The following is a 16,843-nucleotide window of genomic DNA, read 5'->3' as shown; positions in this document are numbered from 1 at the left end:
TATCACAACAGTCAAGCACGTCACGCACTCAGCTCTAATCGAACTGAGTGAGACAAGAGCGAAAGAGAGAGTGCGTTGATTCGATTGAATTACACGCTGAGATCAATCATTGCATTGGCATTAGATGCTGTGAGATGCTGCAATTGGAATCGGTTAAAATTCTCCGAGACTTGCGCGTATTTATCGCGCCTGCAATCGCCGCTTCAATTCATTTCATTATCAGCTGCACTTCGAGACACAACTAAACGGCGCCAGTGACAAAACAAATAAGAAACAGAAAAAAAACACCCTCAGAATAAAGGACTCAATTCAATTGTGTTGCAGTTTCGGTTTGTGACCGACACTAACGGGTATTTGTCCACGTGATCCTAATGCTTGCTTTACTCGTTTCTGCGATCACAAATTCTGAAATTGCAACGAAAATCAACAACAAAAAACAACATTATGATGCAAAAACTAAGTGTATTACAAGTAGTAAAGTGATATGGTCTGATTTGGGGGCCGCCAAGTGCGGCGGGGGTCAACGTGAGTTCAGTGATGTGGCAAACTGTGAAAACTGTGTGAGGCATTTTTAGAAGTAGAGAGAGAGAGAGAGAGAAAGAGAACGAGAGCGAGAAGCGCTGGAAAATATTTAATACATAACGTAAGTATTTGCAACAGTTGAAATCCAAAATTTGAATCACTTTTTATGTAACATTTTATACAATAATCTAGGCAATCAACAACTATCAGTGATTGTGACAAAACTTTACGTATTGTATAGATTGAAATATGCAAAATAAATAGGGTTACTCAAGAAAAAAAAAAGCAAAACTTTTAGTTGTTCTTTTTTGATATATTATATTGATTTAATTCCAATCTTAAAAAAAAAACAGAATGAAATATTTTGTCTAATATCCTAATATCTCTTTTTTAACTGTTCAATCATAAAATGTATTTGTAAAAAGTTGTATAATGCTATTTCCGAGATTGACTTATTGTGCATATTTAAAAAAGTAATTTGCATTTCACCGTTTTTTTTTTTGTCTGTAAATTTAAATCAAAAATTGATGTCTGAATCGAATTGGATTCCTGGAATCGGGTAACTAGCGAGCTGCTTGATATGTAAATGGGAATTTGCGCATGGCGAAACATTGCGAGGACCTTCAAATAGTGACATCAAACATGAAACGAAAAACAACACAACATATACACACACGCACACACACAGAACACTCACAAAACATTCATGGAGCTAAGCCAACAATTTGTAACTTGTGTCTCTATGAGATACATTTGCCATAACAACTAACGACATTTGTGTGAAGCCTCGTTTCGTATTCGCTGTTGGCATTTTTGTTTTTTTTTTTTTCGGGGCACATATGCGATAGGCATTGGATCCTTATGGCCGTGACACCCTAAACCTCCTCACCTCTCCCTCTCCGTCTCTGTCGATGTCTGCCTCACTTGTAGTTCTTATCCCTGTCCCATCTGCATTTATTTAAAGCTCTTGCCTCTTATCTGCTTTTACACGCTGATGTTGTCAAAACTGTCGAAACGTATTCGAATAAGTTTTGCCATTGACATTGGCATCAAATAGTTGACATAGATACGAGTATTTATTTATTCATGCTTGAGCCTGATACGACTTGAAGTCAAGCACACACAAGTAATCATTATTTACTTTTATTTGAATTTTCATATTCGATCCTTTGCCTAAAATGATGTTGCCTTCAGAATAAAATCAATACTGTTTATCAAAAAATTGTTGGTAATAATTTCATCATCAACAACAACTTATTTAGATTTGTTTACGCTATAAATAATGTAAAAATTGATCGATATCTCTTAATGCACTGCTATTTAAAGTTGTTAATATTGAGAATGCATAACTCGCAAATATTCTCGCAGTTTGCTGTCATTTTTACTGTCAATTACCAAATATGACAAATTCGCGACGCACTCATAAATTTTCATGTTAAATGTTAGACACGAGCCGCACATTTTTTCCCCACACATGATTTTTCCTTTGTTTTGTATTGATTTTTCGCTTCGCTACGAAGTTTTCTTCTTTTGGCTGTTTTTTTTGGCTGTTTTGTTTTTTGTTATTTTGCATGTGAAAAGCTGTTTAGCATTATGGCGAACGTTATTATTGGGAAATAAATGCCAATGGCCAAAAAGTTTGGCACTAACTACCATAATTGATGTCAGTTAGCATGGATTTCATTTTAATTGTTGCTACTTTAAGCGCTCGCTTTAAATTGCATGCGGCTTACGTGGCGTATGAGTGATGTCAGGAAGCGGCTTAATTAGTGCTTGTGCAAATGAGGTGAGTGCATTTAATTTGCTTCATTCATATACATATATTTTTGTGCATATTTTATTTACATCATTATTTATTTATTTCACAGCCGAGCAACCACATGTGATAAGTTAAAGCCCCCCAGGCGACATTACAGGGCGTATGCGTAATTTAATTGCGAGTTTATATACTTAAGTAATTGCATAAATTAACACGAATTAAAAGAGTTAATACATACTGCTCGCGAGGGGCATTTGAAATTCGCTTTGATGAGCTGTTTGGAGTTGCGTTTATGCCTTAAATTTACTTTAAATACTTTAGCATACTTTTCATCCTTAAACAAAATTCGTTTTATCTAATATATTTTTCATTTTATAAACAACTTACTGGCCAATAGTTATCGGTAAATTCAAGCCAAAAGATAACACTTTTTGTTGCTGTTTTGTATTCAGTTTAATTAAACAAAGTTAAAACGAAAGTTTTTCACCATTTCGTATTTTGTTTTTTTGCTTCACGCTGTTTTTGTTGCATGTGCCAAGTTGCATGTTGTGCACAACTTTTTCGCGTTGCTCTGAATTTTAATTGCAGTTCGCTAGTAAAAAACAAAACTTCCGTTTGTGACTTTTAAAGTTGAAAGTTAAATTTCGAGACTAGCAATAATTATTGTTGGTTTTTTTTTGTGCGTGGAGTGGTTAAATATTTTTCCGTGATGGCAGCAACAAAATATGCACATCAAAGCAAATGCCAAGCATTGTGCTCAGAACATACGAGAGTAGAGCTCAAATAATAGAAAGAAATATTTTGAATATGCGAGACTAGTTTCAGCTGAGAAACGTAAAGGAAGAAAACGTGTTGGGAGGAGTTCTCTGCGTCATGTCAATTCAGTTTAATTTAGGTTAAATATTTAGCTACAAAAATTAAGCCTTAAATCACAAAAGCTAACAGGTAACGCAGCTGGCAGTTGCCCCCAAAGCGGAAGTCGAAAATTGGCCAAAAGTTGAGCGTGAGAACTGCGTAGGAGCGCTGAAATAATGAGCTAACTAAGGCAAATACTTGTAATGTTTTGGCAGGCCGCGTGTGGGGCTCATTAGGCTGATGTCTTCGTCAGCTGCCGCAAAATGGCGATAAGGATTACGTAAGGCAAACAAACTGAGTGAGTAAAGAGACGAGACGAAAGGAGAAGAAAGAGGAGACAAAAGTGTTTAAAAATTAAATTAGCAACAAGCGATAGACCAATTTTGTTGCCACGTTCTTTGCCTCAGTTCTGTTTAATTAACTGAAAATTGCGCACAAGAGAGAAAGAGCAAACAATTTGGCACAAACAATGTATGTGAGAGACAAATCGTGCAGCGGGTGGTCAAATTATTCAACAATTGACACAAAGTATTGCAAATCGCTTAAAATTTCACTTTTGGCAATTTGACAAATGTCGTCTGTGATCTCAATCAAATTTAAATAAATATATCAATTGTGACACAGCTCGAACAGCATTGCAATTTACTAAAGCCTATTATTTGTCATTTGTCTAGCATTTAATTTGTATAACTTGAGCATTCATTGAGTCAGATTTACGACTATTCGAATGCTTCCAATGTTTATGATTTGTCTGTTATTTTAGTTGCAGAATTTAGTTGACTAAAACAAAGCTGTTAAACTTTAATTTTCATTGATATGTGTACATAATGCAATGCTTTGATACAAAGCTTATATCTTAGTATCTCTGCTTTCATATTTATCATCCATCAGCAGCTGAATAAAGAAAGTCATCCTTAAAGCCCTGGCTTAGACTTGGATAGTTTGCTTAGGAAACTGCACTAAATACATATTTCAAACACTTTATTTGAGTCATTTCCGGTGTTTTAGAGCGAGCGACTAACGAGAACAGTGGAAGAAAACACAAAAGTGGGTAAACAAGTTTCAGTTTTTATAAAAAGAAGAAGCCAAGTGAAATGAGACTGTGTTGATGATGGAGTCGCAGACAAGGGGCCGCAGCTGCCAATCAAATGCAAGCACACACTACACTTAGACACACACGCACAACACCCACACATTGCACTCGCACACACACTTTATGCTTTCACATGACCTGAAAAGCGATGCGCGTGGGAAACGCAACAAAAGGGCACTTCAGCAGTTGCAGACAGCTAGTGAAGAGAAGAGTCACAGACAGATGGGAGAACGTGAGAGAGTATGGACGGGGGAATAGGTGTATAGTGTGGGCGTTGGCGTGGGCGTGGGCTTGTCTAACGGACCAGGCTGCCACTGGGGAGCCATTGAGCGACAGTGGAGCTAAGCGTTTTAATACAATTTTAATAAGGCCGCGTTACGCGTGATCCACGTCAAAGCTCCACCTTAGCCCATTGCAACTAAACTAAACCCCATATCTCTTTCCCTTTTATTCCATATAGTCATCCAGGGGAAATGCCAGGAACTAAAAGTTTAACGAGCAAATGTTTTAAAAATAATGTTGAAATTTTTATCGCGAAAGTAAAGCTGCAGCAAATGCAGTTTAGAAATGCCAAAAGTTTATTAATTCTGAGCTGCGCAGAAAAGTATGCTACATTTAAGGTGGCTTAGCAAAGTGCTTTTTCCAAGCAACTGCTCCCAAAGGAAGAATATCAAAAACGAGAGAGCTTATCATAGCTGCAGCGTGGGAGCAGATGTCTTAAGACTTTAGCTGCGTAAGTTGAAACCAAAGCATAAAGCTGTCATCATGCATTCACCATTCATCAACACAAGAAGTTTTCACCAAATCAGGAACGAGCCGAAGTTATGTTTCAGCTGAAAAAAAACCTAGATTAAGTAACAGAAAACTGGTTTAATAAAATGAATTATATAAAAACTTTCTTTCTGTTCACCCAATTATAGTTTTAGCCAGCAAAAGCAAAAATAAAGCGCACATAATACTTTGCTGAGCTTGAGCTGTTTAATAGCATTAGCTTAGCTCCTACAATTTCATCACATTTTCTCTGGTTTAATATTTCCATTCTATGTTCATGTTCTCCATTTAATTCACAGATTTAATGCCACATTGCTTATAGCAAACTTAACGATTTAATGCTTTAATCAATTTGTGCCCAAGTATATATTATATTACTCCTTCGCTTTCTGCGCTGCGTCTCGCTTTTCCCTTTGAAAAGCTCGTCACTTTCGCTGTCAAGTGGCATGCAACTGCGTCACGGCCGCACAAAATGGCCGACGATGTGAAGAGAGTGTTCTTTGACTGCGGTTGACAGTTGGCGTTGCGCTGACGTTCACGTTGACGTTGACGTCGCTGAAGTCCTGTGGCCATACTCTGTTCTATCATTGGCAGCATCATGACTGCAGCTCCAAGCATTTGCTTTTGCTTTTGCTTTTCTCCCTCCCTTTTACTTCGTGTGTGCGCAATTTTTGTTGCCTACTTTTCAGCGTCACACTCGGTCAGCGTGTGCGTCATTGCGTGCAGTTATTTACAGCGTACGTGTGTGTGTGTTGTAATTGTGGTTGTCATTAAAATGCAATTAAAATGAAATTCATTCATAAAAAGAGGGTAGTTCAAGTAGTTGCCAGTACTTCCATCTGCGTCGCAACTTTCCCTCTTTTTTCCTTGTGTATCTTCTCTGTTGTAAAATTGCATTGCATAAAAGCCGCAATTACTGCATTTAGATTTACGAGCATATTCCTTGTGGCTGAACTTTCAACTAAGTTCGCCTTATATCTGTCCTCAAAGTGAATGTGGGTGTAAGTCAGAGAGGTAGAGAGAAAGACAGAAATAGTTTGCTCGTGTTTACAGTGGCAACGCTTGACTTTTTGCTCTGACTGCAAGTTTATGTTGGTTCGCAACTTTTATTCATTCAAACTCAACTCGTTTCCAAGCTAATTTAATTTCATTTTGACTTTTGCTTGCTTTTTGCTAATTAAAATTTATCCTCTTATCAATTGCATTGCAATTGTGGTGTTTTCGCTGTAGCAGCGCCAAACCATTAAGTTGGCAGCACCATTGCAAGGAGTTGCCACATGTTCAACAAAGTTGAACATTCTTATTCAACCACGTGTTAATGTCAACATTAAATGGATAACTGATTGTTTACAGCAAATGGGGCTATTAGCACGCTTTAACATTTAACAGTCAGCATCTCTGACAGTCGGAAATGCTCACACATATTCCATGTGAAGCACTTTGAGGTGGGTCAACGGAGTCTGATTGCGAGTCCGAGTTCATTAGCTTGACCAGTCGCCGCTGGCGAGCACAAGTTGACATTGATTGATGTGGATATGGTTTATCGCCTGGCCACAGGATATCTTTTGAAATCATTCCGCTTTCCCTTTTTGCGGTTTACTGACCATAAAAGCCACAACAAGCTAAAAAGCTTTTTAAATTGAACTACTAATGGAACTAACTACTAAAGAACAAAGCACAATAACTTTTGACATGCTACTTGAAAAAGAAATGCACACGCGCTCGCTTGTAAATGATAGACCAAGAAATGTTTGTTTAACACAATGAAAGTTCATTAAGCGAAAGCTGTTCTATATTCGCCATGTGTTGTAATTAAGATAAATTGGTGAAAAATTCAATTATTTATTTAAGCTAAAAATAGCCTTTGAAACAGACACTTTTCAGAGTAAAAAGCAGCCAAAAAAAACCTTACAATTGTTCCTAAATAAAAGCAACTTTTATGAAAAGAATAAAATGAAACAAAATATTTTGTTAGGATACATGGTTTTTTATTTTGGGGGATTAGGTAAAGTTCATGGGCAAATACCGTGTGCACAGCAACAACAAAAAGCCAGCGACAATTGATTGACAAGTTGGCCGAGTGGCTGAAGGCGGCAAGGGAGGAGAAGAGGAAGGTGAAGGTGCGTGGCCAACAGCACGCGTCAAGCGAGCAATCGCTGTCGTTAAGCTTTTGCTTTGCTTCTCTTTGCTTTGCTTTGCTTCTGCTTATAAATAAGTTAATTAAAATTTGCGCGCGACAACACAGAAGCCGCAGCGCAGCGATGGCAACGTTGATCACAGATGATGACAACAAGAACAACAACAACAACATAATCATCAACAAGAGCAACGCCACCGACAACTACAAAAAGAAACACCTTGAAAATTTTAAATGTAATTAAATAAAAACGTTGCGATGCGATGGGAAGATGTGGAAGCACCAGCGGGAAGCGTTCTTGTTGTGGTTTAGCCAAAGCCATTTAGTGTGTACTAAATACAAAGTACGAGTATATATCAAGAGTTGCGGTAAGAGCACAACGACCACTTGACTTGACAGCGCAGCAGTAGCGGCCACGCCTCTCTCCTCTACCCTCTATCTTACGCCTCAAGATTACGAACATTCGCTGTGAACTTGGCAAAAACTGACGAAGATGAATATTCAGTTGGTTACGCCCAAGAAATTCGTTTTTACAGTTGGCACAGCGCAGACTTTAGGGAATTCAGCAGAGATAAATAATGTAAAATACACAAAAGAAAGTAGAGATGTGTAATATAGTAAAAACGATTTTTGCGAGGGTTGCTTTTAGCCTTTTTCTTCAATTTTCATTCAGAAAAAACAGCACCATTCATTATACAAAATATAATTCGTAAATCCCAATGATTCATTCTTTAATTTTCTTAATTTTAGGACGAATTGTTTTCGGAGTAAATGTTCATTATGTATGTATATATTTTAAATGAAGATTTAAAGAAAATCTAATCTTTGCTTCAATTGCGCATTAGATTGAATAATTGTCTTCCATTTAAGCATCTCTTGATTCTTATTCATAACCCATTTTCCAAATATGTTAATTCATTATAAAGTATTGATGATCCAAAGAATTCAATACTTAAAAATCTCATCTCGTCAACAGATTCATCTGCACAGTGGTTCGCACTAAAGAAAAGACAATTGTACACTGTTTACAATGATATTTTTAAACATTTACCAATTGCTATCGGGTGAAATGTTATGTGAATACTTTGCAATCGAATGATGTCAAACATTAAACATTTATCATCAATTTTCTATCAATCAGCAACCACTGTGACCTCAACTGATTTGTGACACTGTTTTGCGGACAGTTGGATGCGGAACCAACACGACGGGGTTTTAGCATTATTTGTCTGGTGCTCGGGACGCATCTCGTCGCTTAGTCTCGTCTCGATTCAAGAGTCAGTCGGGACTCGGGCTGCTGAGCACTTGCGGTTAAATTGATGGACATTTTCGTTTTTGGTGGCGACATTAATGACAATTGCAATTGTTCAGGCGCGAAACGAACCGCAAACCACTTTATTAGCAACACAGACTCAACGGCGAGGATGACGAAGAGAATGATAATGATGATGCTGCTGCTGCTGCTGAGAATCAAAATGTTAATGATGTTGTAGTTGTTTGTTGTCGTTGTCGTTGTCTTTGGCAGGTTTCCTCGTTGCGCTTTGGTTATGCTTAATGAATTTCGACATTTTTGTTGACATTGTCAATTAATGTGAGATTAACTTGTGCTCCCACTTAAAATGCGTGAATTTCGTTCGCTGCCAGGCATTGCGTTGCGTGCTCATAAATCACGCATACGCCCAGTTGAACGAACTCGCTGCCAATTAGCCTCAGGGGCGCCTTTATTTTTCTGTTTTTTTTTTGTTGGTGAGTGTTGATATCCACACACATATAACATAACACGGTATCACTCGGACATTTCCGTTTCCGTTCCGGCATTGCCAACTCTCGCGTGCCAAATGATGTGTCACCTGTCCGCAAAAGAAATGCAAAAAGCAATAGAAAGCCTTCGGCTGGTGAGTGAGCGCAATAAAAAGTCCGTTGGCATCTGGCCGAATTCTGTTTTTGTTTTTTTCGGTGGAGCACTAAAAAGATCATGCTGTAGTATTCCCAACTATTCGATTGAATAGGAAATGCTACCCAAACCATTACCAACTGCCTCCTGTGAGAATTGAACTCACGACCGCTGGTTTACAAGACCAGCGCTCTGCCACTGAGCTAAGAAGGCGCTTGAAGAACGCGCGCTTCTTGCAGCTCAAAAGAGTTGAAAGCAAAGTCTGCAATTCAATTACGTGAAGCGTAGGCGAAATGCAATTAGCTAAATGGCTTCGTCATGTTGTTGTGATAAGCGGGGGCAAGAAATATGCGAAGCAGCTTCAAACGGCGGCGACATTGAGTCTGTAAGCTTATCAAAAGTTTTGCTGTCGTTGTCGTGGTTGCTTTTGCTTTTGCTTTGTTGTTGCTGGTGCGGAGTGACAGACAACGCGAGAAAAGGTTTATGAAACTTCTGGTTTGGATCTTTGCGTTCGCGTTTACCTTGACTTGACAAGGTTGTCCTTCAAATTGCGCACAAATCATCAAAGTTATTCACAGTCGCTAAACTTATTTCGCTTCAGTTTAATTTACTTTGCCATTTCCCTTTGAACAGTTGCAGTTGACTATAAAATTCTATTTCCAATCATATTTCTGCGCTGCTTCTGTTCACTCTATAAATTGCAATTCACAATAAATAAAGCTCAATCAAAGAAGAAAAGAAACTTAAACAGAGTTTACTTTTCATTTTCAGTGTTAACTGTCAATAACACAATCTATATACAAAGTGTTCTTCATCTTCTCAACCTTCTGTCTATTTCGAACGTGCAATAAATAATTAAAATTTCCTTATTTTGCGGGCGATTTTATTTATTGGCGGTAAATTTGACGCCAGACATTAATTAAATATTTCCGGATATTGCAACAATGCGGTAAGCCGTAAAGCATTTAAATGAAAATACCAAATAAATAACATAAATCGAAGTCACAGCAAATGTAATAGCATCGAGTATTTGTGTTTTTTGATTGCCCCTGGCTCAAAACCATATTTTATGGTCGATGCGACATTGACTCATTAAATATGTCAATTATTAAATAGATAAATATAAACAAAATGTTGTTCGTATTTCCTGCTGAAATTGAAACTTGCTAAACACCAAAACAGAGATGAATTTCTACTCATTTTGCTTTAATTTGTGGCTTTTATCACATTGTCTTGGCTCGTAAATTGCGCATTAATAATGCAAATGCTTTCATCGTGCGGATAGCAAATTAACAGCCGACAATAAAACGTGGGACATTCAAAATATATATTTTACGCAGCATTGTGCGTGTTGATTGTTGAGGTTAAGAGGGTTTTAACTAGGTGGTAGCCCCGAAAAGGGCTAAGATAAAGATATATAGTATAAGCAATTGTTTGTTAAGATTCGAAATTCTATGCTAATGCCAGAGAAAAACATTAATCAATCTCATATTTTTGTAGTTAAAATATCACAAAATTAAATTGAGAAATAGGAAAATATTTAAACTAAAATGTAGTAATACAGAATAGAAAAAAAGTTAAAAATAAAAGGCTCTTTAACCCGTAAGGTTCACCCTATTTTATATAGCTTTAAGAACTAATTTACATGCAAGCTCACATGTGTTGCACAGCCATAAACAAGTTGGCAGCTCCGGTGGCAGGCAGCGAGATGCAATAATTTAATTTTCAATGCTCGGGCATTCTGCTGAAAGGCTAACTACAGTTATAGTTATAGTTTTATAGTTACGGTAACGGTTACTAGAGTATGTAGTGAGAGGGGGAGAAGAGTGGAGCAATGAAGCGGGGCCAGAGCAAACGTGCCACATAATTGGACTCCGGAGAGAAGCGGCGATGCGTGCTGTCGAGTTGGCAGCCCAAGTGGCAGCCATTTGGCTGGGAGCCTGCAGCAAACTGGCTGCTTAATTTGCTGCACTTCAATGGGCCACGAGGCATGGAGATTAATGTAGGAGTTGAGAGGGGTTAAAAAAGGGGAGTCATGGAATGTGTTTGTTCGAGTTGATTGCGACAAGTTGAAAGTGTAGGGGCGTAAAAAAGTGCTGAAGCGTATGGCAGCCATTTTGTAATTTGTAATAACCACATTCCCATGATATTACAACGACAACGATCGCAGGTAGTCGACAAACAATTATCCTATTAAATCAACCAACTAGCTAGAAGAGTGTAAAACATCTCACTCTTAATTGCAAGTGCAGGGTATCCAAAGAGCAATTGCTAGAAGCACTCGAACTGCAGCACAAATTGATTTGAGGGAGTGAAGCTAACAAAGGGTCGCAAACAAAGGTGAAAACCTGACGAGTTAAAGACCACAAAACGCAAGGAAACCCTTGAGTTGTGCATTGAGCATGTCCTATACATAATAATGATTGAATAAAGTTCATTGCACATACCCTGTATATGACGTTCTTTAGTATTTAAAGAGTGTAAAATTAATAGATAAATTCAATGTAAGATAAGGTAAGATTGCAAACAAACCTCAATAATATTGGTATTATAAATATAAACGTGATTTAATGAAGTTCATTGCACATACGCTGTAAATGAAGATTGAGTAAAAAAAAAATTTGATTTCATAAATTGTATTCCACATACCCTATAAAGAATGTTAAGAGGGTAGCTAAATAATAATATTAAGTTAGATGTCAGATTGCAAAAATTGATTTCAAGAACCAATTCGCTATCCTCTTCAATAAAAAAAGCAGACCTAAAAGGATGCTCAGCTGGGTGGTCAGCTGTCGCAGCTGTTGTGTCCGTTTCAATGCCTGACAAGGGTGAACACATCTGTCTGTCTATGACGTCAAAGGATCTGGTCGTATAGATAGCATTCAAATAAATTTGCCTCGAAAGGTTCTCTCGAAAAAACACAACAAGATAAAATCTCGTACACAATCATAAAGAGTGAGAGCTTCAATTAGCTGAGTGAAAATGCTTTAGAAATGTTTTGAAAATGATTTTAAATGATTCATCAGCGGCAGCTGGGAATGCTCATACTCATATATTCATACCTGAGTTCTCGTGCTCGCACTTGTTTTGTGCGGATAGAGAAAATACGCATTCACACGAATATTTCATTGTGCTTTATTGTTGTTTATAATGCGGTACATAAATAAATAAGTAGCTGTAAGCTGCTTTATAGCTCCTGCTCCAATAGGCACACACCTGGCGGGTAACCGACGCAGCTCTTTTGTATGACTGACAGCACTGTAATTCCATATAATAAAATGCCGCTTCCTCGTCCTCGTCCTCGTGCCAATAACAATTGCCTCCATGCTCCAAACATATTCTGAACTTGGCCTGCTCTCTGTTAACAATGACAACTCTGCGTATTCTATACGCCTCAATGAGCTAATTGTTCGCTGTTGCGAATTAAACAAATCAAAATGAGACGCTACAATACGTTCTAATTGGCATTTTTGTCACCAGCATTGAAGCGTTAAAACAACACAACGACCTATATAATAATGATATGCACCATTTGGTTTAATATTAAATCGATAAATATATTGTTAAGAAATTGTTTCATTTCATTTCTCTTCTTTCGCTATTGATACTAATAATTTCGTAAATATTTCGTGTTTTTCTAGAATTTTGTAATTTAATCAACAGCTAATTGAATTTATAAATTCTAATTATGTACTTTGTTTGACAATCTGGTATATGTTGCACTGTTAATTTACCAAATAAAGCCATTATTATATTACATTTTAGTATTATTGGTGGTATATTAGTTCGGTATATTTTAAAATTAATACCGTACTGTTTTGCTTCTATTCAAAAAGGGTAACGAATATCTCACAGTCGAGTGTGCTCGACTTTCTTACTTGTTTTATATCATATATGTATTTATGTGGATTTCTATATCGATATTTAATTTGAAATGATTCCGTCTCGAACATAAGAGAAGTAGTTCAATATAGAGAACAATAAAATCGTAATTCCTTTAACTCTTTTTCATTCATTTAACAAATTGAAAGGTCAAGTAAATCGCAAGGCATATTTGTCAAGCGCTTAACCAGTTGACACTTTAATAGCACGATTAATTTTGGTCAATTTCAGTAAACAGTTATTAATCTAGTTTTGGATTGAATTAAGCTGGGCGACTTACCGATATTAACAATGCCATGATTGGTTAGTTCCCAGCATGACTGTAAGCGTAATATGCTCAAGCTGTGACTTTGCTTTGGTGAAAAATATCCGAGGGCAGCATCTGTGACATGGTAAGCCTGTTGGATGCGACAAAAGCGACAAATTCAATTAAGTATGAGTCCATGTTCAAAGTGTACCTCCCTCTCCCGCATCTGCCTCATTCCCCATTGGGGAACGTGCAGTCGTCATATTCAACACTTGCCTGCAGCGAAAACTCGTACAAGGATGGCAGCAGCTGGGCCACCGCTCCCACAGCCTCGTCCGCAATGTTGATGCAGTCCGCCAGTGACAAGGACACGATCCGCGGCGTCAAACAGGCCCAGAGCCCGGCCTCGGTGACCTCATTGCAGCCGGCGAGCTCAAGTTCAAACAGACTCTGCAATTGTCATTTTTATTTACGAAATTATTCTTTGTGTCGCTGCCCATTTCATTTTTATTGCCCTCAACTTAGCTTTTAATTAAAAACATTACACAATCAAGTGGGGAATACTGAAGAAGGACGCCACATTTTATGTGTGGTTTTGCTTGGGTTTATATTTAATTAAAAGTAAAAATTAAGTAAGTTTTAATATGAGCCATTTATATAATAAAAATAATCAAAAATGCTCATTCATTTAATTTGTATTTTTGTTAAATTTAAACTTGAAGTAATCATAAATGAATTCTTTATTGTACTTCATCATTATCTTCGCCATCATCTTAAACTTTTATTGCTTTCAGTTTTGCTTCATTTTATAGGTGTAAGCAAAATTCTTGGGAATACCCTTATTAAACATTCAGTTCTCTTATTTGACAAATAATCGCAGAAAAAGTGTTTACATAGTCAATGCTCAGAGGTAAACCCCAAGCAGGGAAATCAGAATAATAAAGAAACTCTCAAGCAGCAATAGTTTTGTTTACGCAACGAGTCGCAAATACACTGTAAACATTTTAAAGTAATCAAATAATTGCCTTTCAAAGACAATTTATAAATTACTGACTGCGCTTTATTGACAAAAAGATAGACAAACTAAACAAAAGACTTTACTACAGAGCTGCAAGCAAATAAATTTACTTAAAACGTTGACGATATTTAAATCAAAAGTTCTTGGCAACTGAGTTAACTTTGACCTTTTGCCGAAGCCAAAACAAGCTCGAACGAAACGAGAATAAAGACAAATAAAACAACATTTCCCGATACTCGTAAGTCGACCCACATTGCGTGCCAGACAATATGTCGGGGGCATTTGATCTGACTAGTCACAATTTTGTACCTACAATTGTTGTCGTTGACATTGTTATTGCTATTGCCATTGTTGAAGCCGTTGTTTTGGCCAAAAGTTTAGTACGCTTCGTGGCGATACTCAAGAACTTTGGCTCATAAACGCGCAGCACAAAAAATACACGTCAAATCAAAGCACAATAGCAATAAAAAACAAAAATTCAACGGGAAATGCGAAATGGGAAATGGAGGAAAGAACAAAAATACTCGAATGTATGTAAAAGTGGCGACACACAAAAACAAAGTACCAAAGACTACAAAGTTTTATCGCTAACTGCATCAACAATTGCACGTAGCACAGAAACTCAATAAACAGAACTTGGACTGAATTATGATAGTTAACCGTATCGGAAAATGTAGCAACTTGAAATCAAGTATTACATCGGAAAAGTTGCATGTTATCTACAAATTGGTGTACCCAAGAAGATAAAGAATAATCTAGAGATCTAAAGTAATTTAGTTTACTAAATATTTACATCTAAATAATCTCGAATTCTTAATAATCCAAAAATTATAATTTAATGCAAGTTCAGTTATGAATTTAAGAAAACTTAAAGAGTGCAGAGATTATTAATATATATTTATAGATTATACTAGATTATTGAGTTGATAATAATCTAAAAATGTATGGTAAATATATAAAGTAACTTAAAGAACGCAAAGTTTTATAAAGAATTATTCTTAGATTTAGAATCGTTTTATTATTACTAAAATATTTTTAAATCTTAAAAGATCTTAAATTTAATTAAACTCAATGAGTACGTAGATCTATAATACTTATATTTACCAATATTTTATTTATGCTACATTCAAGTATTCTACACATTTAACTTTGAATAAATTTTATGAAAGTCAAACTTATTATTGATCAAATTAAAGCTATACAATCTGAAGTTAGCTATCCCACAATTCCCAGTAAACTATAATTATTGTTATTGAAGCATATATCAAGCCCCGTTTGCCTATCAATGCGAGTCATATAAATGACTTGTAAATATAGAATGCTTTTTTGGAAGTCCCGCCATTGAAGCTATTAGCCAACAGATGTTCATCTATCTTATCAACATCTGGGGATTATATATTTAATTGTTTCAATTATTGAGATATATGTTAATAGAGCTAACCCTCTTATCAGGCCTTACGATATGTAAATGACATGCCATCTAATTGGATTCCGGCTAATTGTGGCTCTGAAATGACTTCATTGTTAATACCAAAATGCTTTAGGCCACTCCGCTAGCTCGTAGCTTATTTGCTTTTATGGCCAATAGTTCGGGGAATACTCGAAAGTTTTGTTGTTGTTCGCCTGGCTTGGCCACACGTGTTGTATCCAGGGTAACTTTTTTCCACATGTTGGCAGCAAAATCAATAAGGCTAAAGGCAAACACAACAATGCGCCAGGAGTACAATGAATTCTGTTTCGCTTGTTTTTCCTCCCTTTGTTCCTCCAAACTTTTTCCGTTAGCATAAATTTCACATACATGATTCAATTAGAGAAACTCTATTTGCCTGCAAGGAATTTCGATTTATGAAATTTCTTGCAAAAGTTATAAAAGTGGGAAATTCTTTATAATATTTTCATCAGATATTAATTAAATTTCAAGCTAGCTTAGTTTCTGGCAAAATTCATAAGCTAATTAGCCATACTTTTGCATTACTCGCATAATTTGTTGGAGAAATCGTGCAACGGCCAGGAAATTCTTCAGCATATCCGGCAAAGCGAAGTTGGTGGCCTTCTTTATGGGTCAGCAGGGTTCAGCAGCAATAGCAATAGCAATAGCGACTGCGAAGGGTCAACTTTAGAGTCAGCAATGCGGAAATTACGCATACGCGGCGTGTGCGCCGAGGGCAATTGCGGGCATATGGCCCATTAAATATGAACTCGTCGCATTTCCGTCGCAATACTTGAAACCCAACGGCAAATTATAGACGCTTGTTAATGCACAAAAACTATAGTCAGCATGCAGCCAGTGCAGAAGACAAAGGGACAAAGGGACATAGGGACACAGCAGCAGCAGCAGCTGCACAATGCAATGCGACCCCCAAGGGGAGGTGGAACAGATGCCTCCTTCCCGTTCCCCAAGGTCAAATTTTCTATATTGCTGAGCGCAGTCGACTGTCAACTGTTCCAGCTGTTCCACGCATGCCATTCTTGTTGACATATCCAGCGACAACAATTTGCAATCAAACCATTTGTCAAGCGCACACACACTTATACACTCCCACACACTTACACTCACACTAACAACAAACTAGGCTCATGAACATGACATGCATTCACATTGAATTAATTCCGACATTGCAGATTGACACGCAGCCAACTCTGACTGACTAAGGGACTGACACAA

The 16,843-nt window shown here is 37.1% G+C and overlaps 1 protein-coding gene and 1 non-coding gene across 2 annotated transcripts in view; both read right to left on the bottom strand.

Annotated features, from left to right (window-relative positions):
• The window catches only part of LOC132789198 (F-box/LRR-repeat protein 16), a 34,767-nt gene that overhangs the window by 8,586 nt on the left and 9,338 nt on the right, over positions 1-16,843 (bottom strand). The window contains exons 3-4 of the mRNA XM_060797046.1: positions 13,437-13,610; positions 13,194-13,311 (exon numbers count right to left, since the gene is read on the bottom strand). Of these exons, the coding sequence (XP_060653029.1) occupies positions 13,194-13,311; positions 13,437-13,610 (292 nt within the window). The remainder of the gene's footprint in view (positions 1-13,193; positions 13,312-13,436; positions 13,611-16,843) is intronic.
• On the bottom strand, positions 9,173-9,244 carry Trnat-ugu (transfer RNA threonine (anticodon UGU)). The gene has a single exon. It is a non-coding gene; the product is annotated as a tRNA-Thr (tRNA).

The sequence above is a fragment of the Drosophila nasuta genome, chromosome 3 (assembly GCF_023558535.2).
Source record: "Drosophila nasuta strain 15112-1781.00 chromosome 3, ASM2355853v1, whole genome shotgun sequence".
Taxonomy (NCBI): domain Eukaryota; kingdom Metazoa; phylum Arthropoda; class Insecta; order Diptera; family Drosophilidae; genus Drosophila; species Drosophila nasuta.
The sequence above is the reverse complement of the archived record's forward strand: the minus strand, read 5'-3'. Positions and strand labels throughout refer to the sequence as shown.